Source organism: Myxine glutinosa, chromosome 3 (assembly GCF_964187855.1).
Source record: "Myxine glutinosa chromosome 3, kmMyxGlut1.1, whole genome shotgun sequence".
NCBI classification, from domain to species: domain Eukaryota; kingdom Metazoa; phylum Chordata; class Myxini; order Myxiniformes; family Myxinidae; genus Myxine; species Myxine glutinosa.
In genome coordinates this window covers 92,566,071-92,592,621 of record NC_136263.1, presented here as the reverse complement: position 1 = coordinate 92,592,621, position 26,551 = coordinate 92,566,071, and the positions used below count along the sequence as shown (strand labels likewise).

Genomic DNA, 26,551 nt, shown 5'->3' with positions numbered 1-26,551 from the left:
CAATTCGATTCCAATCAGAAAAAGCTAAGTCGAGTTGTGGTGAAACATTAGGTCAAAGTCAAAATATTATATCAACCTGAATACTTTGTATTCTGATCATTGATGCCAAATTGAAATCAGAAAGACCCAGACGGCTCTGTGATACAGGACATTGGCAGAGAAAAAGGAAGAAAAAAAAACCTAAATGGTGGTTTAGTACTCCTTGTGGTCTAAGAAACTGAGGTACTATTAAAATTGGGGGTACTAATTGTAGAAACAAACTCTACAACAGTAATAAGCCTCCCCCTATCCTATAGGATACACCACCTTTAGAGGCCATTTTTCCCCGCAAAGCGGGGGTTGGCCTTTTTCGGGCACCGTGGTTGTTGTTGTTTTTTTTGTCCTCTTTTTGAAGCAATGTTTTACGGCCGGATGCCCTTCCTGACGCCAACCCTTTTTGCCGCCTTTAACGACAAACAAATCCTATAGGATGAGGCTTGATATTAATGGAAAAAAAGATGCCACACTCAGAATTTTAATAGTTAACGAGGAATATTACATAACAGGCGAGCTTTCCTTGGAAGACAAAATCAAGAATAGAAAACTTGTTTTTCTGTATTATCTTGCTTTTTGAAACCATAACACATGACCTCTTCGTGATAGCATCCTTACCTCGAGGGAAACGCATTTGCCACCATGTCTCTTCATTGCTCTGAGAATAACTTCTCTCTTATAAACGACAAAGGTCTCCATTTCAGTTTCTAATATGTCCTCAATCTTCTGCCGTTCTTCTTGCACTTTTTTCAGCTGCTCTTCAAAATGTTCCTTCTGGTCTACAGCCTCTTCCGGTAATTCCTTTAGTTTTGCTGTAAAAGTATGGAACAATATTGCACCTTTAGAATGCATTATAAATATAAAATTTCAATTGTCATTCACGTGGCCACTTGCTTTATGTGACCAATTGTTCATGCAGAAATAACATGTTCTTTCTCCTTCATATGGAGCACAAGGCTGCAGGAAGCATCATTTGCTGGGCACGCAAGCTGTGCCGCTGATGACATTCTCCTCTGTATTTTGGAATTTGGTCAGGGTTCTGGTGGTAGCTCCGCTACTCTTCACACACCATGAGATCTTTAACGTCCACGAGCACGAGATGCTCAGTTTAATGTCCATCCAAAGGGCAGCACACACGTGTGTCCTGCCTGCAAAACTATATGATGACAGTTTACAGCTCGGTCGAGATTAAAACCCAGACCAGACAGCTTAGAGGTGCATAACCCTAGGCTATCCTGCTAGTCTCCATGCAGTAATGTTTCCAAAAGGGAAACACCTTGCAAGGATGCTCCATATTATCTAGAATAATCTTTCAAAATATCGCATTGCTATAAATGACGGATTTTCTCAAATATGAGTAATTCATGACATGACAATCTCTTTATCCTCATAAAATCTAAAAATAATTATTGTTTCATTGATCCCATTTCATTGATCTTTCATTGTCCTGGTGCTCATAGTGGAGTTTGTGCATAAATTCCAACAATACAGACATTCGTAGACATCAGTGTGCTTTATTCTAAACCATATTATATTGGAAGATACTGGACAAATACAATCTGTATAGTATATGAGCTTTGAAACTGGATTCTGAGCATCATGAGCCATTACTTTAAATGGAAATGCTAAATAGACCAACCCATGGTAATACATGGTGTTTCAAAAGAAACAGCGTAGAAGAAAACAGCGTTAGTAACTTGGTTTTGGGGCCCCATGCAAAACACAACGGTGGCCCAGTGGGGCCACTTTGAGCCCTGTCAGTTTTTCATTCTGTCATCACACTAAAATACACAATTTGGAGACTATTTGTCTTATGTCAATGTATTCGGTCGTTACTTAAGCAATCTCAACCAACCAAACTTTCCAAGGGGACTATGGGTCAGAAGGCAAAGGTTGTAGCACCTTCATTTGCCCCTGTCACCAGGAGTTCTGAAAGTATGGCGACGCAAATGATCTTCGTAAACGTGTACCGTGGAGCGCTGCTTCCGGCAATGGTGGGACAGGGTATTACGAGTGACGCAACAGACCCCTTAATTGTATCATGAGTAAGAGGACCCTGTATTATTTACGCACTCGCTTAGTATATGTTGCTTTAGACTCCAGATAAATTTCCATGTTTTATTGTCCTTTTCCATCTTGGAAATAATGCCATGTTAAAGTGTATAAAGAGCGGCTTGAGTGTCTTTAGGAGTTATACAAATTTTATTTGGACTACCTCCACCACCTAAGGTGGATGGAGGTTACGTTTTCACCCCTGTCTGTTTGCAGTTTTTTTGTCATGAAAAAATTGTTTGAAAATAAAATGAAAACAAATAATTACATTTTTCGTCTTATGTCGGTCTGTCTTGTTTGTTTGTCTGTCTGTTTGTGAACAGGATATCTCAAAACGTTGTGGACGGATATGACCGAAACTTGGTGGACAGGTTGGGTGTGTGACAAGGAAAAATAGATTTAATCTTGGTGAAGATTCGAATCCAGATCCGGATACGAGAATTTTTAAATGATTCTTCACCATTGAGGGATCGGGCCAAAACCGATATTTAGCAAGATATCTCAAAAAAGTTATGGACAGATTCGGACGAAACTTGGTGGACAGGTTGAGTGTGAGACAAGGACGAATTGATTAAATTTTGGTGAAGATCTGAATTCGGATGCGGCTCGTAGAATTTTTAATTTTTGAAGTGATTCTTCACCATTGAGTGAAAGGGCCAAAAACAATATTGCAAAGAGTTGTGGGTAACTTATGACAAAATTAGGTGGACGAGTTGGGTAAGTGACAAGAACAAGCCAATTAGATTATTGGTTCAGGTACGGATCCAGATTGGATCGGATCAGTGGGATACAAAACGTAAATCGTTCAGCCTGGTGGAGGTATTCTCTCCACTGAGTGCCATTCTAGTTATTGTTGCATTTGTGTACATTAAACATAGTTATTATTCCACTTAACCTGCTTTATTTACTCACCTCACCCATAATTTTGTAAGTCCTGTCTCGTTAAGCATCAGGGGAAAACATTTTTAGTAGATTCTGTATGTGACAGTGCTTTCTATCCTTGAGATAGACCATTTCTGTTTTTCACCACTCGCAAGTTGATATGTTTTTTCGGCAAAGTGAGACCCCTCCCCACCCCTGACCTCCCTTTGTCTCCACATGGGTTGCATGGCCCTAATGCCTCGTCCCTAATACCACCTTTTGACATTTATATATGGGAAATTGGACGCTGTGATGGTGTATCTTATGCCACAATGGATTGTATCTCCGATCTCAGCCAATATGAAGTGTATTTTACCTTAAATCTGAAAGTAGAAAAATTATATAAAACAGCAACTTCAGCTGAAAAGAAGCAATTTCAAGTGAAAAAGCATCAGTTGTGTTATTTATATTGGGCTAAGACCTCATCTCATAATGTGGTAAAGTTCAATCCCACTCCTCTCTCCAGGTCTTTAAAACAGCTGTTCACCACCATCTCTTATCTTCCCCCATCCAAAACCTTGATCTTTTCTACCCCCGTTAAAACACCCCAAATCTGCTTTTTTGAAATTCTGACTTCTTTCCTGGAAGTGCTAGCAGTGTCCATGTGTTTTATACCTCTCCCACCCCCTCCCCCTTCCCATTTCTCCTCCCCCCAAGCCCTCTCCCTCCCACAGATCTCCCTATGTCCCTGTTCTCTACTGTTGTACTTGTGTGCTTCCCTCTCTCTCCCCATCTTGTCTCCCGCTCCCTTTATTGTATGTTTTGTGTGTCCGTTTCTTTTATTTTGTGATTAATGTTAGCTCTTACACGAGCCTCGAAATTGTATACAAAAAAAAAAAAGTTAGTGGAATGGTCCACATAGGTCATAGGGGGCCAGTATGATCATTGCCCCTCCCAAGAGACAACAAATGAAAGTTGGAAGTGCAAAGCATCATCAAACGTGTTACTGCACCTGTGTCATCATAACGTCATTGAAAAGCAATGGTCCTGTTATGCTGACCAAATGATAGCTTTACCCAAGTTATTGTGGTAGCATCGCTCCTTTTCCTCATCTGTGCAGTCGTCAGAAAACCGGCTTTCACACTTTATGTGCTGAAAGTATTCAGCAAGCAGAAGTTGCAGTTTGTTGTTTTGCTGCTGCAGACTTTTATGCTCATCTTGTAATCTCTGAAAAATTAAAAGGGAAAACAATATGCCAACAATGATATAATCAAACATTTTTTTTGAATACCTTGCATATGCATTATAATATGGAAATTAAAGATACTTTCAACTCAGACAAAATATATTTTTGTAGGTAAAACTTGAAATTGTTATTTTGAAAAATTTGTTTTGTTATAGGCCTGGTGCAATGTTTGTATCATGGTGTGTCCTGGTTTTTACTAACTTTATATGTGGTCCAACAGACTGCTAGTTTCATCAACTCTTGAGATCAGATCTACATAATCGTTGTTAAAGGGCATTTAGAGCAAAATCCTCAATGCTAGTTTGTTGTTGTTTATTGTACACTGCTCCTTTCCTATTCCATCTCCCAGCACTGCATGAGGTCATCACTGGCACCGAAGGGAGCCCGGCAATGACGCGCGCTGAAAGGGAGTACTCAGATTTCACACTGGTTTCCTGTTTTCTTTCTTGTTTCTTGTTGGTTTGTCTTTCTTTGGGATATCTCCCAAATCATCCTTTGAGTTAGGAAGCTGAAATTTCGGCACAGGGACTGACACAATCTGTCAATTTCCCGACCCGGATCTCAGTCAACGGAGTATCTTCTCTTCTGGACTTGGTTATGACTAACTTCCCTGCAAATGTCTGCTGCTCTTCTTCTGTTCCAATCGGTTCATCTGATAATTTCCTTGTTAGAGTGGACATCTCTAAGGCCATTCTCAGAGAGCCTCCTCAGCGTCGACAAGTCTGGCATTTCACACAGGCTGACTGGCACGGTCTTCAAGAAGCCATCAATCATCTGGACTGGTCTCCCATCTCGACCGCCTCTGACATCAATTCTTCCTGGGAATTCTTCCAAAGTAAACTGCTCTCTCTCATGCACAGATGTATCCCATCTCGTCTTCAGTTGTCATACCCTTCCTCCAGTCCATGATACATTGAAGCTTGTGGTGAGGCAGTTGCCATGAGGCAACTTGCCTTCACCTCATGGAAGGCTAATCCAAATGTAGGTAATCTCAGTTCCTTTCACAAAGCTTGGAACAAGTGTGTGTTTACCCTCAGGAGAGCCATGAAACAATATCTCTCTACTCTCAAGACAACTCTCAAACCTGTATCCCTCCTCTAAATCCTGGTGGCGTCTGGTCAAATCTGTTTCTGGTGTTTGTTCCCCTTCCATCACCTCCCTTACCTCAAACGGCTACACAGCTGACACAGCACATGAAAAAGCCGAATGCCTCAACTCTGTGTTTGCCTCAAAATCTTGTGTCCCGAACCCATTTCTCTCTGTACCCACTATACCCAGTCGAACCCAGCTGCTCCTGGACTCTGTGTCCTTCTCTCCTGACAAGGTGGAGAATTTTTGTCAAACCCCGACTCTGATTTTGCAACTGGAACAGACGGCATCAGCCCACGGGTCCTAAAATCCTGCTCAGCCACTCTATCTCACCCACTCTCCGTTCTCTTCACCGTCTCTCTGTTCTCTTCACCCAAGGTCATCTGCCACCTGCTTGGAAATCAGCCAACATTATCGCTTTACACAAAAAGGTTGAAAAACAGATCCTTGCAACTACAGACAAATCAGCCTGCTCCCAATAATCAGCAAGGTCATGGAATCAATCATCGCTTATGACATCAAATCCTTCCTTTACTTCAATGGCTTGATCTCGCATCATCAATTTGGATTCAGACCAGCTGACCAGGTCTTTCTACTCTGGACATGCTGCTTCTGCCATCTCAACAATGGATGGAGGTCTTCAATGCCAAACAGGAAATTAGAACTGTCTCCCTTGACATATCACGTGCCTTCGATACGGTCTGGCACCCAGCTCTACTCACCTAACTCTCCTGCTATCGTATCCATGGAAATCTCCACACATGGCTTGCGGACCTCCTCTCTTGTCGTAGTCAAAGTGTGGCCCTGAATGGTTTTCTCTCATCTCCCCTTCCTGTTCAGGCTTGAGTTCCCCAAGGCAGTGTTCTGGGCCCTGTGCTTTTTCTGGTCTTCATCAATGATCTCTCCGAGTCTCTGGAAAATCCTCTGTATCTCTTTGCAACATCCTCACTCTCTGCAGACCTGGACAAAATCACAGACTGGTCAAACAAGTGGAACATGTTTTTCAATCCTGACAAATCTCACACTCTTACTATGTCTCTCCAAAAAGACCGACTGGACAACCCTCCCATCTACTTTCTCAACAATCCTCTCCAAGAAGTTCTGTCACTCAAGCTTTTGGGTCTGACTATCTGCCATGATCTTTCCTGGGAAAACCACATTTCTAAGCTGGCCTCCAAAGCCAGTTGCTGACTAGGCATCCTCTGTCATGCGAAGTCCTTCCTTGGCACACCTGAGCTCCTCACCACATACAAGGCTTTCATCCACAGCTCAATGGAAAATTGTTCTCCCCTCTGGGCCGGTGCTGCTGCCTCACACCTAGCTCGGTTTCACGCTGTTGAAACCAAAGCTTTCAGAATCATTGGACTCTCCCGCGATGAAGCTAACTTTCACTCACGCACCGCAGGCAAGTTGGTGGTCTTTCTGTCTTCTACCGACTCCTCTCCGGCCTTGCTCCCCCAGCTCTCTCTGTGCTCTGTCCACCAAATATTCCTGCAGGTCGCACAAGATCTGCCAGCAACCCTCTCATGGTTAAACTGCCAAAATCAAGACTCTCTATTCACCTTCACTCTTTCATTCCTCTTTTCTCCCGCCTCTGGAACAAACTCCCTCACTCGCTTCAATCCCACTCCTCCATCCAGATCCTTAAAACAGCTGTTCACCACCATCTCTTGTCTTCCCCCATCCAAAACCTTGATATTTTCTACCCCCATTAATTCACCCCAGATCCACTTTTTTGAAATACAGACTTCTTTCCTGGAATTCCTAGCAGTGGCCATGTGTTTTTATTTATTTATTTATTTCGATTAATGACTTATTTAATGAATTCTCAAAAAGTTACAGCTTCGGATGAAACACTGGTGGTTGAGGTATACTATTAGTCAATTGATTAAGAAATTATTTTACGATTACTATTTATTGATTTTAATTACGCAATTAATCAAGCAATTATTGTACACCTCTCCCTCCCAATACCATCTATGTGCTGCACGGCGGTATCGAAGGCGCCCCGGCAATGCCATGCTGGAGGATGTTATTTACAGACTTGGCATTTAATATGGAATATTTTTTTTGTGGGGGTGAACTTACTTTTCAAGATGTCTTAGAACCAAAAGTTCATTGGAATTATGTTGAAATTATTCTAGATTTTGTTAATGTGACCTTTAAAAGAAACAAAAACCACATTTGACATTTCGAAGCAAATAAATTGATCCTTGAAAGTGATGTAAACTGATATCGAACTCAATTCACGGACAGTACTGTGTTAAACTTCTGTACGTTTTCCAGAAGTATCTCTTTATTTTGCACATTAGCCAAAATTTTTTTTTAACAAAAACAAAACTTAAATTACGACTGGGATTACAGACAGTAAAATTACAGTTCAGTACTTCGTGTAACCCCCACGAGCATTCAGGATAGCACGTACACGTCGAGGCATGCTGTTCACGAGTTTGCCAAGGTTTGGACAGGAATCGCTTGCCATGCAGTTACAATAGCCTGCTGCAATTCACGCACAGAGGTCGGCTGCTGGTCCAAGTGGTCGATTTGACACGTTAATTCTGCCCACAAGTTCTCTATCGGATTCATATCCGGGGACATGGCAGGCCACTCCATATGCTCTACACCACGGTCAGCAAGAAAGTGTTGGATCATGCCAGCACGATGAGGCCGTGCATTGTCATCTTGGAACACAAAGTTTCCTCGAAAGGCTGCACGAGCAAATGGAAGCAATGTTTCTTCCAGAATGGCCCTGTACTTGAACTGGTTTAGGTTTCCATTCAGAACAACCAGGTCAGTTTTGCGCCCTGCATGAAAAGCAGCCCAAACGGTCACCCCACCACCTCCAGCTTGGACTCTTGGCACTATACAATCTTTGTTGTAGGCTTCATGCACATGTCTGCGCACTCGGACGTGGCCATCTTGATGATCGACTAGAAATCTAGACTCGTCACTGAAGATCACGTGATTCCAGTGTCCTGGCTGGCATTGACGGTGCTCTCTGTCCCACTGCAATCGGCGCTGGTGGTGTTGTCTGGTCAGGCGTGGCTTTCTCAGGGGACGCCTGGCACGATAGCCTGCTTGAACCAGTCGTTGGTCGACCAGCCTTCTGGATACAGGCACATTTGTCAGTTGCTGCCACTCAGCCTTAAGCCGATTAGCTGACTTGGTACGGCCATTGCGGACTAACCGGTGCAGCTGGCGATCATTCCTCCTTGTGGTTCTGCGGGGACGTCCTGGCCTCGGTATTGGAGTAGAGACACCCCTCTGAGCATTTCGTTTCAGGATCTTTGACACCTGACCTTGAGTGATGCCATACTGCCGAGCAATAGCACGCTGTTTCATGCCGGAATTTCGTAAAGCCACCACTCCATGACAAACAGTATTGTCGATTTGACGGACCATCTCCAGAGGAAGCGGCAATAACTTTTGGAGACGTGCAGCAGTTGTTTTCCACTAATACAGAACGCAACAACCCTTATATACCCGACTGTGAAGCCAATCATTAAATGTCGCTGTCCGTACATTTTGTCACACCACCTGTGATATAATCCTGTTATTGACTTCTTGCTGCGACAGACAATCAGTGACATGGTTCTTTTAACAAATAAATCACCAAAGTGTAAAAGAAACACACCAGATTGATATACTGAGTTAAGAAAGTAAACCCAAGTCAAGAAAAAAAAATATTCCATATTAAATGCCAAGTCTGTATTTGGCATGGGGGCAGTGTACTTTGAATGTATCTGTACTTGTCTCTTTTGTATTTTTTGCATATTAAAATTACAATTCTTTTTTTCCAAATTACCTTCTTGCAAACACCAGTGTCAGATAGCACAGAAACTGTGCAATGAAAAAGTTTCATTTAACAGCACCAATCACACTGTACCGATAAATGCTTCATCCACACCATAAACTATCATATGGACACATAAATGAAGCATGCACACGAGGGTAAAAAATAGTTTGCCATTTCAGAGAAATGCAATACAACACAAACAACATGCATTTTAAGGCCATTTTCCCTGCTAGAGCGGGGGCTAGCCTTGCGGTCCCCATGACAATCTTCTCCATCTTGCCCTATTCTCTGCATCTCTCCTTGTTAACCCCCTTGCCCGCATTTCTTCTTCCACCATCTTTAGCCAAATCTTTCTCGGTCTTCCCCGTCCTCTACTTCCTTCTACATTCATTTCCATCACTCTTCTCAACCAGTCACTTTCATCCTTCCTCAACACATGACCAAACCATCTCAACCTGTTCCTCTTCACAACATCAATCACAGGCTCTATTCCCATCATTTTTCGCAATTCATCATTTGTCTTCCTCTCTCTCAACGATACTCCGCACATCGATCGAACCATTCGCATTTCCACCCTTTCCAACCTTCGTTGCTGCTCTACGTTCATTACCCATGTCTCGCTCCCATAAATCACAACATTTCTCACACATGCAGCATACACCTTTCCCTTCAGCTCCAACGACACTCCCCTCCTTATCAGCATGCCACTCAGTTCCCGAAACTTCTTCCATGCACATCTCACTCGAGCAACCGTTGCCGAGTCTGATCCACCTTCTCCATTCAGCATGTCTCCGAGGTAGCAAAATGTTTTCACACCTTCCAGCTTCACGCCGTCTCCAAGATCCAACTCAACATTTCCTTCACCTGCAGCTCCCTCTGTGCACACCTTACATTTGAATGTAGCTGCCGCACTGGTTAATGACCCTCTCAGACCACTACATTTTTGAGGAACCCACTCAGCGCACATTGTACATTGAATGGAGTTCACTCCGACACCCTTCCTGCACACAGCACAGGGCCACTTCCCAGTTCTTTCCACCTCACCACATGCTTTACCACTTGCCATCACCTTCGTCTTTCCGATATTCACCTTCAGACCTTTTGTCTCCATACATTCCTTCCACTTGTTCATCTTTTCCTTCAGTCCATCCATACTTTCCGCAATCAACACCAGATCATCTGCATACAACAACTCCCACGGTAAACCCTCCTTTACGTTCTGAGCCAGCACCTCCATCACAGCTACAAATAGTAGTGGACTTAGTACCGACCCCTGATGCACTCCCACCTTCACATCAAACTCACCACTATTCCCGTCCTTCATCCTTACAGCTGTGCACGCTCTTTTGTACATTGCCATCACTACTCTGATCAACCATTCCTCCACTCCTAACTTCCTCATTGCCCATGTCAATACTTTGCGTGGAACCCCATCGAATGCTTTCTCCAGATCAACAAACCCAAGAAACAACTTCTTCCTCTTCTCCATGTACTTCTCCTGCAACTGCCTCACAATAAAAAGCACGTCTGTCGTTCCTCTTCCTGGCATAAATCCAAACTGCATTTCGTTGATCTTCACTTTCTTCCTTATCCTCCTCTCCAACACCCTTTCCAATACCTTCATTCTATGCTCCAATAACTTTATCGCTCGGTACGAGCCACACTCTAGTCTAGAGGGTCACCTTTTAGTCAGGTTCACTATGTTAACAAATATAATTTCGTTCAAAATTTTGGTAGATTCGCAAAACTATACATTTTTGGAATATTCAGAGCATGAGGAATCCAAAAATTAATGTTTACATTTGCGTAGACACCTTTGCGAAAATGACACTCAGGACAGTGATGAAGATAGTCAGGTTCACTATGTTAACAAATATAATTTCTTTCAAAAATTTGGGATGAGCAAACCTGTACATTTTTGGAATCTTCAGAGCATGGAGAATCTGAAAATCAATGTTGGCATTTGCACAGACACCTGCATGGCCGCCATTTTGGATTTTGAAAATGGCCGCCATAAAATACATATTTTGCGCGATCTCGGCTTCTAGTCAACCTAGAGACTTAATTAAATATGCTAATCCTATGTTTTCTGGGTCAAGGAATCCAATAAAGGCCTCAAAATAGTGCTCAGGATTATAGAAAAGCAACAAACAAAGGTAATTGAACACCATTGTCTTTATATTTGTGATATAACTGTATTACATAATACATGATATTGCAAGTCCTTTGAAGTTATAGGTTGTTATAGGAAGTTATAGGTAGTATCAGATTGAACTACAAGTCCTATACACAGGATCTACGAGGTCTATACCGTTCAGGAATATGCTTTTACAGATCTTCATCACTGTCCTGAGTGTCATTTTCGCAAAGGTGTCTCCGCAAATGTAAACATTAATTTTTGGATTCCTCATGCTCTGAATATTCCAAAAATGTATAGTTTTGCTAATCTACCAAAATTTTGAACGAAAAAACATAGTGAACCTGACTATTTCCCCTTGTGTAGAGGGACGAGGGTACTCAGTTCCCAATCCACTGGAATGCGGCCTTCTTTCACCGCCAGATTACAGATCTCTGTCATTCTCTTCACACCCCAACTTCCTGCTGCCTTCAACATATCTCCCACAACTCCCGTCGGCCCTCCCGCTTTTCTACTCTTCATTGCTTTTATCACTTCCTCAACTTCCTTCTCAGTTATCTTCTCTGCTGGTCCTAAAACTGGGGTACTCTCTATGTTGCCATCCCATTCATTCTCTGTATTCAACAGCATTTCCATATATCTTTTCCATCTTCCTTTAATTCCATCTGGGTCCACAACGATTTGTCCCACATCATCCTTCAAGCAACTCACCCCCATCACATCACACCTCTCTTTCGATATCTGCTTTGCAATCCTGAATACTGCTCTCTGACCCTCTTCCGAATCCAAGCGTTCTCCGAACATTTTCCTACATGCCTCCTGCGCCTTTGCTACCTCTTTCTTTGCAGCCTTCTTGGCTGCCTTATAACTTTCATGCTCTGCTGTTTCTGCTCCCGTACCCTTCGCCTTCTGCCACTCCTTGAACTTCTTCCTCTTCTCATCAATCCTCTTTCCAACTTCATCATCCCACCACCATGTTTCCGCTTGCCTCGGTGTTCCTTTTGTCCATCCACATACCTCACCAAGGGCTCCCAACAGACTATCTTTCATTGACATCCAACCACTTTCAAGCTCAACCACATCATCCTCTACCCTACTCAGCCTCTCTTTTAATGCCTCCCTTACTGTCACCTCTTTCAACCTCCACACCTTCATTCTCGGTTGATACTTCACCCGCCGAGCTCTCCTCGAACCTTTCACCCTAATGTCGCAGACAACCAAGTGATGCTGTGAAACAGCCTCCTCCCCCGGGACCACCTTTGTGTCCCGGAGGTGCCCCCTATCTCGCCTACGCACCATCAGGTCGTCAACGGTTGTCGTCGGCCCACCTGACGTGTATGTAACAAGCTTATTATCCTCTTTCTGGAACTGAGTATTACAAATCAACAAATCAGCTCCATCAACAAACTCCAAAATCCTTTCACCTTCTCCATTTCTCACTCCATATCCGGAACCCCCATGAACTCCCTCAAAACCATCCATACTCCTTCCCACATGTCCATTTAGGTCTCCTCCTACCACAACAACTTCCTCATCTTTCACGATTTCCATCAGTTTCTCTATCACACACCAGAACCTGTCCTTCTCTTCATCGCTCCGACCAACCTGCGGAGCATATCCCGAGATGACGTTCATCAAGAGCTTTCTAATCATCATTTTCACCATCATCAACCTATCACTCACTCTAGTCACACTCACCACACTGTCTACAAACTCCTCAGAAAACAGGACACCAACACCATTCACGCCCTCCAGGCACCCTTGCCACACAAACTTGTATTTCTGTCCCTGCCTACCCTTCACCATTCTCACACCACTTCCCTTCCATTTGTCTCTTGCACACAACATGTGTCCACTCTTCTTCTGACCAATACTTCCACCACTTCTCCTGATCTCCCTGTCATTGTCCCTACATTCCATGTCCCAAACCTCAGAAACCGATCTCCACTTCGGGCTGTACCCTGCCCATATGTAGTTGTAATTGTCATGGTTCTCTTTTTGAGGCAATGTTTTTATGGCCGGATGCCCTTCCTGACGACAACCCTCTTTGTCGTCTCTTTCGACACGTAGGGATACGGTGTACCTATTCTAATCCAGGGTACACACTGGGAAATGTTTAAAACATGGAAATTCTGGGGGGGGGGGGGGGGGGACATCACGGCGGCGGGGGCCCCTTCAGCACCACGCCACGTTTGTCCGGTCAGCACCACGGCGGCCCGGTCAGCACCACACCCTTGGAAAGGACTTCGATGCACGTCCGCCTGGTCGGCCCAGGGCCTGGCGCGAAGTGCAAGGACATCAGCACGTCATCCGAAAACAGCTCCGGTTGGTACGAACCACTCGGTCAATGGCGCGAACCAGGTCCCGACACTCCCTTGCTCGCTTGGCCCCGATGAAGGCCTCGCTGGGTGTTCTCCAAACAGGGGCAAAATCGCCCAAGCCGCGCTGGATTTCGGCAGCGGAAGCCTTGCTCGCTCGGCCCCGATGAAGGCCTCGGTGGGTGTTCTCCAAACAGGGGCAGAATCGCCCAAGCCACGCTGGATTTCGGCGGCGGAAGCCTTGCTCGCTCGGCCCCGATGAAGGCCTCGCTGAGTGTTCCAAACAGGGGCAAAATCGCCCAAGCCGCGCTGGATTTCGGCAGCGGAAGCCTTGCTCGCTCGGCCCTGATGAAGGCCTCGCTGGGTGTTCTCCAAACAGGGGCAGAATCACCCAAGCCGCGCTGGATTTCGGCGGCGGAAAGCAGCCACGAAGCGACGATATTCGGTCGGGCTGTAATGCGAAATGCGAACACCACGGTGGCCCGGTCAGCACCACACACTTGGAAAGGACGTCGATGTGATCAACGATGTGATCAACGGAACTTCCAAGGTACCATATCCCAACCACACGCACCGACAACACGGAACATCACTTCAGATGGAAATTCTGAAAATTTCAGAATTTCAGAATGGAAATTCATTTCAGAGAAATGCAATGTCGCAGAATATTTGATTTATATGCAGTGTTTTATTCCTGGGAATGGAGAGGGAGAATGTGGGACGCCAACATAATTTTACCCTGGTGATCAAGTGGGCTACTTTCAAATGAGTAAATCAACAACAAAAAAAGAAATTCGTGATTTTTCTGCAATATAGTCTAACTTCCTTTCTGCTTTGTCCTTTTGCAACAGTTTGAATGTTTAGATGGAATAATCATCCCTTCTAACCCCTGCTCTGTGGGTAAAAAGGCCTCTCAAGGTGGTTCTTTCTTTTCTTCTTCTAACTCCTGTGTTAGGCCACAGACTTACTGGTGAACCTCTGCACCACAAGGTAGTTAGTTATCTGTCATCCATCCTTCAGTCCCTATAGCACGACATTTATCTGTGCCTTCAACAACAACCCCATTCACCCATCCCATGATCTTTATCTCAGAATGTTAAATATGGGTATTGTCAGAGTCCAGTTTGCGGAAGTTGTCTGCGCACAACAGTCAAATCTTATTCACGTTATTTTACTGTGTTAAACCCCTCCATGCAAGTATACTGCCCCAAATCTCCTAAAAGCCTGCGTCTTTCCAACCCAATGCCTCCTACATGTCCCAATCTACAGCAACCCCCTACTTCAGTAGGTCCCCCCCCCCCCCCCTTTCTGCATCCCCTCCCCCACCCTCTCTTAGCTTCCCCGTCACTTCAACCTCTGCAAGCTTCCCGTTCACCCCACTCCCTCAAAGCTTTCCCCCTAACATCGGCAAAAACCGATCCCCTCAACTACAGACCTGTCAGCTTACTTCAAATAATCAGCAAGATCATGGAATCCATCATTGCAATCGATAGGAAATCCTTCCTTCTCTTCAACAGCCTCATCTCCAATCTCCAGTTTGGATTCAGACCAGCTCACTCCACTTTGGACATGATGCTTCTATTCACCCAACAATTGTATGTGGTTGTGATTGTGGCCTTCCTCGTTAGACATTGTCTTTAAAAGCATCAGACAACTGGGACGAAGTATTTTCTTCATCCCTGGGGCAGAATATTTGACAACATTTTGGATTGAAAACAAGCTTTGTGAGCTAAAAAGGATTCATTACCGTAAATTATTCTTTCACGGCTACAATTATTCCCACATTCTCGTAGAGCCTGCTGAGGAAAGTTTGGTGGCCCAGCCTAATTGTCAACTAAGTAGGTTAGAGCAGGAAAGAGATGCCCAGTTTAAATTCCATCAGTGGGATGTCCTTCGTCATATGGTTATGTCCCAGTAGCTCTCAACAGTCCTCAGATACCATTCCTACTACATTGATGCTTCGCCTTTCCGGCGAAAGCCAGGATGACAGTTTACAGCTGGGCCAAAATTCAAACCCAGGCTAGACATCTCAGAGAAGCTGATATTTCGGACCGAACTGATGAAAGGTTACTGCCAAAAAGGACAGCTTCTTCTTGTTCCCCACTGTGGTTTGTATGCTGCGATCAATAGTCCGGTGATCTAGTCCATTGTTCTACCTGCCAACTGTCCACGCCATTGATCAATTGTTCAACACAGAACAACATCAGCCTTCAGAAGTTTATATAGTCTTCTATTCTACTTGCACATGAAGAAAAAGGTTTAACACATATTTTTCGATGATTTTAAAAAGGTCATCACTTTGTTTGGACCAGGGGCACAAAATCGTCAATTGAGAAAATAATCGAACAGATAAATGAATTTGCTGACAATATGGAGGAATTTGGAATATGGAGGAAGCTGACAACATTGAGCCCTGGTGTTGGGCTAGCGGCTAGGGTGTCAGCTTAGGATCCTAGGATCCTGGGTTCGTAATCCCGGTCGATCGCTGAATTAACGCCAGGGGGGTTGACTCAGCCTGTCATCCTTCCGAGGTCGGCTAATTGAGTACCAGTTCACTGGTAATTCCCTGTTTGTCGTTAAAGGCGGCAAAAAGGGTTGGCGTCAGGAAGGGCATCCGGCCGTAAAACATTGCTTCAAAAAGGGGACCAAAAAACAACAACAACCACGGTCCCCGAAAAAGGCCAACCCCCACTTTGCAGGGAAAATGGCCTCTAAAGGTGGTTATTTTTTTTTTTATATGGAGGAATGATCTTCAGAGTTGAGGATTTTTGTGCATTCTAGGATTAACAGGTTAATTTAGAACAAGTTCTATAAAGGGGCAATGCATTTATTGTCTTGTTTTACCCTTGATTTTCTTACCAGATAGTCTGTGTGAAGGATATCACTGTGACGGTCAACCTCTGCATCGCTTTTATCATAATTCTCACTATTCTCATCTTTCAGCTCAAATTTGTTCACTCCCTCTTGCTCCTCAGAACCTAAAAAGAGAAGGAACATTGATTTTTCTTAATGCAATTAAACACAGCGCTTTCAAAATATTATTTTTTCCTTCCTTTATTGTTGTTCAACTTTGTAAAAATGCTAAAATAATGAGGACAAAATTTTCCACCAATTTATGCTTAGTCTAGTTTTCTAAAACTAAAACGAAATGGAAAAATAAGCAATATAATTCAAACAATATAATATCAAACAATATAATTATTGGGCAAAATGTGGGGATATTCTGATGTCACATGACCTTGATGTTTTCAATGAGACCAAAGTGAGGCCCTGAGAAGAGCCTTGAGGCTTTCAATACTACTGCCCATTCTTTGAACATTTTGCAGCACCACTTATTGTCCCCCGTCGCACCGCGGAGCGAAAGGGGGACTATGATTTTCCCCTCCGTCCGTGTGTGCGTCCGTCCGTCCGTGCGTGCGTGCGGACGTGCATGCGTGTGTGCGTAAGCGAAGGACCGAATTCTAATTTGGTGTGTGGGTGCAACTAGGCATAAGGAAGAACCCCATTGAAAATTGGGTCGCCACGTCAAAATCCAAGATGGCCGCCACAATGTATGTCTGAACCTTGTGAGCGAAATATCTTGAAACATAAACGAACTACTAACTTCTAATCTGGTGTGTGGGTGTACCTAGGCATAAGGAAGAACGCTATTGAAAATTGGGTCGCCACCTCAAACGCCAAGATGGCCGCCGCCATGTATGTCTGAACCTTGTGAGCGGAATATCTTGAAAAATAAGCGAAGTACCAACTTCTAATCTGGTGTGTGGGTGTTTCTAGGCATAAGGAAGAACGCTATTGCAAATTGCGTCGCCACGTCAAAATCCAAGATGGCCGCCACCATATATATGTCTGAACCATATTTATGTCTGAAAAATTCTACCAGCCGGATCCGGATGCGAATCTTCACCAAACTTGAATCGATTCTTCCTTGTCACACACATAACCGGTCCACCAAGTTTTGTCCAAATCCGTCCATAACTTTTTTAGATATCCTGATATTTATCGTTTTGGCCCCTCTCCCAATGGTGAAGAATCACTTAAAAATTCTAGTAGCCGGATCCGAATCCGGATCTTCACGAAAATCTAACCATTTCGTCCTTGTCACAGATGCTACATCTCTGCCAAATTTCGTCCGAATCCGTCCACAGCTTTTTGAGATATCTTGTTCACAAACAAACAAACAAACGGACAGACAGGGGTGAAAACATAACCTCCACCCACCTTTGGTGGCGGAGGTAACAAGAACGGCACAAGGTAAAGCGCATACCTCCGCCGAGCTGAACAGTTTAAGTTTTGTATCCCACTGATAGGTCGGATCTGGATTGAAACCTGCATCAAAATCTAATTGGCTTGTTCTTGTCACTGTGGAAGTATAAATCTTTACTTGTAATTGGTTGAGATTGGTGAGTGAGCAGGTGGTCCAATGAATGTCAGGAATGTCAGGAACTTGGACCTCGGAGCACGGAGAAAAGCGAAACCTGGGAGTCCTTTGTTCGCCTTGTCACGGCCCCGGGCTAAAACACATTCCTAGGCTCTTACTATTGTTTAAACATCGGGATGCAAATGAAGGGTTGGAGGAACTCCCAGCAGGAGGAGAAAGGATTAAAACTTGCGCAGGAGGGATTAAAAGTTAGCGGAGAGAGGATTAAAAACTTTTGTGTATTCGTGTGCTCATAAAACGTGGACACTCCTGGTAGCAGGGGAACTTGTCACCAGAACCTTTGTCCAACGGAACGGAACGAGTGTCCATGTGAACAGCGCTGCGCAGAGGACCGCTGAAGAAGAAGAACCATCGACCAATTCGCTTTAGTTATTGTAGTTCCTTATTATTTTGAAACAAGTGATTTATTAATTATAATAAATCTTTACTTTGTAGAAGCTGTTTCGTTCATTGGAGTCTACTGAGTCTTCTCAACATTCTCCAACATCACCTACTCAACTCATCCACCAAGTGTTGTCATAATTCATCCAAAACTTTTTGAAATATCTTGCTACATATGGTTTTTGGCCTATCACTCAATAGTGAAGAATCACTTTAAAAAAATTAAAATTCTCGGATCCGGATCCAGATTCAAATCTTTACCAAAATTGAATCAATTCTTCCTTCTCACACACCCAAACTGTCCACCAAGTTTCATCCAAATGAGTCCATAACTTTTTCTTGCATTACCCATCAGTAAATTTTTTCTTCATTTTATCACTTAAATTTTAACAACTTGTGTTTTATTGGTGTGTACATAAACACCGTTTTAATTAAATAAATGGGTGAGGACACATAGGAGAGACTCCTCATACACCACATATTTTATAGGGTTTAAAATATATCTATATTATAAAACAGGAGTGTCTGTCTGTCTGTCCCCAAACTACTCCCTCAGTTTTGGGGCTAGCCCCGCCAAACCTCCTGTGGAAAGTTTTTTGGTCCAAGCAGATGTTGTAAGGTAGGTAGGAGGTTTCAAAAATTCTCAATAAAATTATGATTTTGAAAAGAACTCTATATGAACCTGCGGTGAATCCAGAAGTGGACAGATGTCGGCAATGAGCTGGTTTGATAATATCCCAATACAACCGTCATTTAAAACAGTATTTTGTTAAAGTATCAATTTATGCTTGGAGTGACATTTGGTGCTTGGTAATAAAACCTGAGATGCAGGTTTAATTGCAATCGCAACATAGGACGATGTCGCGGGCAATCCCTTTCACGGGAAGCCTCAACTCATTCGCGACAAATATCAAAAAAAGTCAAATCGCAGCCTCGATGCGACTCACGGCTCTCTCTCATCGCCGTCTCCTCCTCCCTCCTCTTCCGGATTCATTGCCGCGTTTTTTCTTTTTCCTCCACAAACACGTCTTTTTACCTTTTACTAAAGTCATCTCCATTTCACACAGAAATCTTAACAACAATATTACCTGAAACTAAAAATCCTACAAGTATATGAATGAATGATCGTTTTAAGGACATTTTTTTCCCACTGGAGCCGGGGTTAGCCTTGTGGGCCCCAAGACAATCATGGTTCCCTGTTTGAGGCAATGTTTTTATGGCCGGATACCCTTCCTGACGCCAACCCTTAGTCGCCTCTTACGATGCGCAGGGATACGGTGTACCTATTCTAAATCGGGGTACACACCAGGATCATTCATCCCAGCAAGCTGGTACTCAATTTGCCGACCTTGGAAGGATGACAGGCTGAGTCAACCCCCCTGGCGTTAATTCAGCGATCGACCGGGATTCTAACTCAGGATCCTATGACCCCAAGCCGGCACCCTAACCGCGAAGCCAAAAAAAAATCCTACAAGTATATAATAACAACAAAGGCAGAAGTGACGAATCCGTAACAATATTTTGACATCACAGGTCCAAGACAGGTTAGGTTATATTGACAGTTACCATTCAAAATGAAGCCTTCATTCTGTCCTTGCTCTTCTCTGCCAAAAACCTATAAAACAAGTCATAGCAGCAACCTTTCATCTTTTAAGCCCTCAGTTATATAACGATTAAACATACAATAGTGGGCAAAAATATTGGCACCCGTGCACTTTTTTCAAATAACTCACAATTTTTTCTAAAAATAAGTTGAAATTGACAAAAGTATTTGGTCTCCAAAATCAATTATTTCACTGTTAATACTATAGAACCATTGTTTTTGATACAGAACTTAATATATCATTTTAAATCAGGAAATAAAAAGAAATGACATTGACAAAATTATTGACACCCTCGAGGCCTAGACTTAATATTTGCCTTTGGACAACATAACTGCAGTCAAGCCCTTCATGTATCCATGAATGAGCATCCTTCGCCTGTCTACTGGCAGTTTGGCCCACTCTTCTTATGCAAACTGCTCCAGTTCTCCCAGATTTGAAGGGTGCCTTCTCCCAACTGCTGTTTTCAGATCTCCCCACGGGTGTTCAATGGGTTTAGATCTGGACTCATTGCTGGCCACTTCTGAACAGTCCAGCGTTTTTGTCTTGAACCATTCCTGGGTGTTTTTTGAAGTGAGCTTGGGGTCATTGTCCTGCTGCAAGACCCATGAGCTTTGACGGAGACCCGGCTTTCTGACACTGGGTTGAATATTGGCTCCAAAATGCCTTGGTAATCTGCTGATTTCATGATGCACACATGCACACATTCAAAGTAGCCAGTGCCAGAGGCCGTACAGCAACCCCAAAACATCACTGGACCTCCTCCATGTTTGACTGTAGGGAAGGTGTTCTTTTATTTGAAGGCTTCATTTTGTTTTCTGTAAACATAGAGATGATGTGCTTTACCCAAAAGCTCTAATTTGGTCTCATCTCTCCACAGGACATTCTCCCAGAAGGATTTTGGTTTGTATATGTTTGCTTGTTTCGCAAACTCCAGTCGGGCTTTCTTATGTCTCATTCTCAGCAGTTGGGTCCTCCTGGGTCTCCCACCATAGAACCCCCTTTCATTAAATTGGTGACGGATAGTACGAGTTGAAACTGCCGTAAAATTGGTATTTCTTGGATGCTGCTTCCGGTTTCTCGAGCGAGGTGTCGCCTTTTGATCTCTCCGCGGCATCAAAAGTTTAAGTATTTTTCCATTCGTGTGTTTGTCAAATTTCCACTCGTTATTTTATTGGGTATGTGTTATTGTGTATTTCTGTTTGGTTTTGGTTTGTGATTTGTGCAACTTGTAATTGATTGATCGTTTTCTGTTCGCTCCGCATGCGCGGCCTTGTAACCTGAGGCTTCACCCGTCGGTGTTTTGTTAGTTTAAGTTCTTTCCTTCGCTGTATTGCTTGTTTCTTAGATTTTTCTCTTCTCCCCTGAACTTCCCCGAACATCTGTTCTTTGTCTAACGTTTCAAACCACCCCCCACCCCCAAAAAATAAAAAACAACAACATTGTTTTCCTTTTCTCCACGTGTGCTGTTGTCTCATCGTGTGCTTCTGTCGTGTGCTTCTGTCCACATGCTTCTCTCCACGTGCTTCTCTCCACGTGCTTCTCTCCACGTGCTTCTCTCCACGTGCTTCTCTCCACGTGCTTCTCTCCACGTGTTTCTCTCCACGTGCTTCTCTCCACGTGCTTCTCCCCAAGTATTTCTCTCCACGTGCTTCTGTCCACGTGCACCTCTCCACGTGCTTCTCTCCACATGCATTGCCTCGCCCGCCCCCTTTATCTCCTTGACTTCCACCTTTTGCCCTGTTCACGTGACACGTGGTTGTCCATCTCGGCTGCCTCTCCCCGTCTGTCTTTAGTGAATATAAGATTGTTTTTCATGGTTCTGTTTAAATATTATTTAAATATATTTAAACTTTCCCCTGCAATGTTTTATTTAGTGGTTTATCACAACACACTGTTTTTCTTCCTATTTAAAAGGCTTCTTTCAATTTCCTCTTCAATTCATTCCACTTCAAAAAAAATATTCAATCTCTTACATTTCTTCCTCCCTGCATGCTCTAAACTCACCTTCATTCCCCCCCTCCTCTATCGTTTTTAAACGAGTCTATGACTTGAAAATCACAATAAACCCAATTTGATATAAATGTTCGTTTTTCAGTAATCATCCACTTTCTATACTCACCCCTCACACCTCCCCTCCTACCCACTCCCTTTCAATTCTCCCTGCTCGCCCTCCCCTCCAAATCTCCCCCCTTGCCCCTCCCCTCCAAAACTCCCCCCTCGCCCCTCCCCTCCAAATTTCCCACTTTGCCCCTCCCCTTCAAATCTGCCCCTTCCCCCTCCCCTTCAAAACTCCCCCCCAACCCCTCCCCTTCAAATCTCCCTTCCTACCATCTTTCTCCAATTCTCCCCCTCCCCCATCCTCTTCAAAGCTGCCTCCTCCCCACTTTGTCTCACTTCTATCTCATACCCCTACCTACTCCAATCTTCTACTTTCCTCTGCCTCCCCCTTAAACAACCCCTCACTGTGCCTCATCCCATCACTATCAAACCTTTTGTCCTCATACTTCCCTTTTTCGTAACTATTTTGCAATCTCTGACACACTATCAACAGCTCTCCTTACCACCCCCTGTCATGCTTCATCTGACCCTACCCCTCCCATCCCCTGTCTGTCCTGCACCGGATGCACCCCCTACCTCTTCATCAACGGTATGGACCTCAAACATCCAGGGCCTTCGCTCAAACCTGATTGGTCTCTCCATTCAGGTTGCTTCTGACAATCCAGACTTGATCTGCTTAACAGAAACTTTCCTCCTTCAAGTTGTCTCTGGTTCCTTAATATCTCTTCCGGGTTACTCCCTCCTCCGGTATGATAGACCTGAGCCTCGTCCTGGTGGTGGGGTTGCTATCTTTATCAAAAACTCTCTTCCTCACTCTCCTTGCAATGCCCTCTCTCCACCTCACCCCCAGTAGTACCTCTGGCTACGGCTTCCTCTCTGCTCCCACCTTTTGTTCATATGTGTTCTGTACTGTCCTCCAAACAGTGATGACTCCATTTACATTTCGCTGTCTGACAACATGGACCAACTTCTATCCACTCATCCCAACTCTCTCTTCCTCATATGTGCCAACGTCAACTGTCATCATGCCAGCTGGCTGGGTGTGGGTTCCTCTCTCACCAGTCATGGCATCCCAGCAAAGGACTTCTGCGACTCATTGGGACTGACACAATCTGTCAATTTCCCAACCCGGATCTCAGTCAATGGAGTATCTTCTCTTCTGGACTTGGTTATGACTAACTTCCCTGGAAATGTCTGCTGTTCTTCTTCTGCTCCAATCGGTTCTTCTGATCATGTGCTTGTTGAAGTGGATATCTCTCTGGCCATTCTCACAGAGCCTCCTCAGCGTCGACGAGTCTGGCATTTCACTCAGTCCGACTGGCATGGTCTTCAAGCAGCCATCAATCAACTGGACTGGTCTCCCATCTCTACTGCCTCTGACATCAACTCTTCCTGGGAATTCTTCCAAAGTAAACTGCTCTCTCTCTCATGCACAGATTTATCCCATCTCGTCTTCAGTTGTCTTACCCTTCCTCCCATCCATGATACACTGAATCTTGTGGTGAGGCAGTTGCCCTGAAACAACTTGCCTTTGCCTCTTGGAAGGCAAATCCAACTGAAGGCAATCTCAGTTCCTTCCACCATGTTCGGAACAAGTGTGTGTCTACCCTCAGGAGTGCCAGGAAGCACTATCTCTCCACACTCAAGAATGAACTCTTAAACCTGTCTCCTTCGTCCAAATCCTGGTGGCGTCTGGTCAAATCCGTTTCTGGTGTTTGTTTCCCCTCCATCCGCTCCCTTAACTCAAATGGCTTTTTTTTTTCCTCCTTTTTTTGTGTATAACATCGAGGCTCGTGAAAGAGCTAACATTAATCACACAAAAAATCAAGAGACACATAAAACATACAAGTGGAGCGGTAGACAAGATGGGGAGAGAGAGGGAAGCACACAAACACAACATTTGAGAGCAGGGACATCGGAAGATCTGTGGGAGGGAGAGGGCTTGGGGGGAGGTGGGAGAAGTATAAAACACATGGACACTGCAAGGACTTCCAGGAAGGAAGTTGGTATTTCAAAAAAGTGGATCTGGGGTGAATTAGCGGGAGTAGAAAAGATCAAGGTTTTAGATGGGGGAAGATAAGAGATGGTGGTGAACAGCTGTTTAAAAGACCTGGAGGGAGAAATGGGATTGAAGAGAGTGAGGGAGTTTGTTCCAGAGGTGGGAGAAAAGAGGCATGAAAGAGTGAAGGTGAGCAGAGAGTCTTGATTTTGGCAGTTTAACCATAAGAGGGTTGCAGGCAGATCTTGTGTGACCTGGAGGAATATTTGGGGGACAGAGCCCAGAGAGAGCTGGGGGAGCAAGGCCGGAGAGGAGTCCGTAGAAGACAGAAAGACCACCAACCTGCCTGCGGTGCGTGAGTGAACTCCGAAACTGCTGATGGGATTGTGACCAAATTTGGCACAAATTATATCTGTTGTGTTGTGACTCCAGCTTGTTCACGGAATTAAAAAAAAAATCAGGGTCTAAGGGGGTCTACCGTGGGTCAAAGTGCATCGAGGTTTGACCCCCCAAAATAGGAATTTGCTTTTTTCTCTAAAACCACACACAATATTTCGATGAAACTTGATCACAACCTTCATCACCCATGATGTACTGAAGTTTGTTCACTGCACAAAGAAAATCGAAGTTTAAAGGGGTCGATGGAGAGGTCAAAGTGGGTCCAGGTTTGACCCCCCAAAATAGATATTTGCTTTCTTCTCAAAATAAACACACGCAATTCTGATGAAACTTGACCACAACCTTCATCACCCGGGATGTCCCAAAGTTGTTGTTTTTTGTCATTAATGTTTGCTCTTACACGAGCCTCGATCTTGTATACAAAAAATAATAATAATAATAAAAACTACATACACAATTTCAATGAAACGTCACCAAAACCTTCATCACCCATTATGTGCCAATGTTTGTTCAAGGCATTATAAAAATTGGGGTCTGAGAAAGACCTTATAATAGGTTGTCACTTCCATGACCAGTTTATAACAAATGTTGGTAGATATCAAGCTTATTTTAGATATCAAGCTTATTATTGATATCAAGTTTAGTTTCAGAGGAAAAAGTAAATTCCTCTTTTGGGGGGTCAAACCTGGATCCAATTTAACTCCCGGTGGACCCACTTTGACTCCAATTGATTTTAATGCCGTAAACAAACTTGAGTTACATTTCAAATATCATTTGTGTCAAGTTTGGTCACAATCCCATCAGCAGTTTCGGAGAAGAAGTTGCAAGTGTTTACGGACTGCCGGACTGACGACGCGCAATCCCAAAAACTCCTCGGAACCACGTTCAAGGTGAGCTAAGAAGAGCATCCCAGTATCCTTCAGCAAAGTACCACTTGCACACACAACCACAAATCCCAATCGAATCTTTTGGAACACCCCTGATCGAATTGTTGTTATTATTTGCGTTATTGGTATAATTGTATTACTCAAGCATTGGTCAATGCATGAGTAAACACACTACCTTCGTTACCTGCATAGCCCAGACTTTATCAACCCAGGTACTCAATTGAGAGGTTCCAAGCTGTCTCTCACGTCCACGGAGCAGACAGGAAAGCCGGCTGTCTAATCGGGTGAATGTAAAGGATGACAGTTTGTTGGGAATTGAATTCCATGATTTCAATGGCGAAACTTAGCTCTTCACTCTTAGTTCTTCCACGAGCCTCGATATTGTATACAAAAAAAAAAAAACACTACTTCTGCAGCATCCTGTTTGCCCCATATAAATGAAACGGACCTTCCTTTGAAAGAAGAAAACAAGAGCACAGTTCCCTTCTGGGTTCTGGCACAACACCATAACGGTCGTTTTCGTCGAATTATCTTCTTTGTTTTACTGGGGAGCCAGACAATTTGAACTGACAAGGCAAGCACGCCACTGAGAGCAGCTAGGCCTACTTAATGTCGCTTAAAATGCAAATACAATAACAGTGTCATAGAATCACGACCGTCGCTCGCCGTGGATGTTAAAAAGGCCATAAACACAAAGAAAGGTAAAGTTCTACTTGAAACTTGCTGACAAATCGAAATAAGCGGCGATAAGGCCGCGCCACTCACCGGACCCGCCATGCCGTCATCATGAGACGCCGTTGCCATGGTTACCCTTGCGGTGGGCCTACGCACTTCCTTCCTTCCGGTTTCGTTCCTTTATGTTCCTCACAGGTTTCGTGGAATTCGCCCCATGCATGCATGGCTCAAACCGCTCACGTTACACTGCATACCACGTTTGTCGTTCAAAAGTAGAGGGAACATGGCAGGCTTTGTTGTTTTTTTCCAGCAGACGGCGGTATTTCTCTTCTTACATGGAAATTTGGCTTCGAACTCTGAAAAGTTTCACATCAGCTGAGCGAGGAATGGTCAAAGGAATCTCGCAAAGATACATAGAGTTAAAAACAAACGAGTTACCTCACAAGGAACTTCAACGCAGGAGGCCATTCGGCTCACGAAGCTTGCACAGTGGTTGCCAACCTATGGTTACATTGGCGATTCTCGAATGTCGACGCACGACGGAGGACCGTTCAAAATGTTCTCGGAACAAAATA

The 26,551-nt window shown here is 44.0% G+C and overlaps 1 protein-coding gene across 3 annotated transcripts in view; it reads right to left on the bottom strand.

Annotated features, from left to right (window-relative positions):
• Positions 1–26,332, bottom strand: part of LOC137423378 (cilia- and flagella-associated protein 184) — a 72,178-nt gene extending 45,846 nt beyond the window's left edge. The window contains exons 1-5 of one of the 3 annotated variants that reach the window (XM_068110475.2): positions 26,067–26,332; positions 19,921–19,969; positions 16,392–16,510; positions 4,023–4,173; positions 652–845 (exon numbers count right to left, since the gene is read on the bottom strand). In XM_068110475.2, coding sequence (XP_067966576.2) covers positions 652–845; positions 4,023–4,173; positions 16,392–16,510; positions 19,921–19,969; positions 26,067–26,105 — 552 coding nt within the window. In that variant the 5' untranslated portion in view covers positions 26,106–26,332. The remainder of the gene's footprint in view (positions 1–651; positions 846–4,022; positions 4,174–16,391; positions 16,511–19,920; positions 19,970–26,066) is intronic. The other 2 variants (XM_068110477.2, XM_068110476.2) reach the window with 2 other exon arrangements.
• Positions 26,333–26,551: the final 219 nt, after the last annotated feature.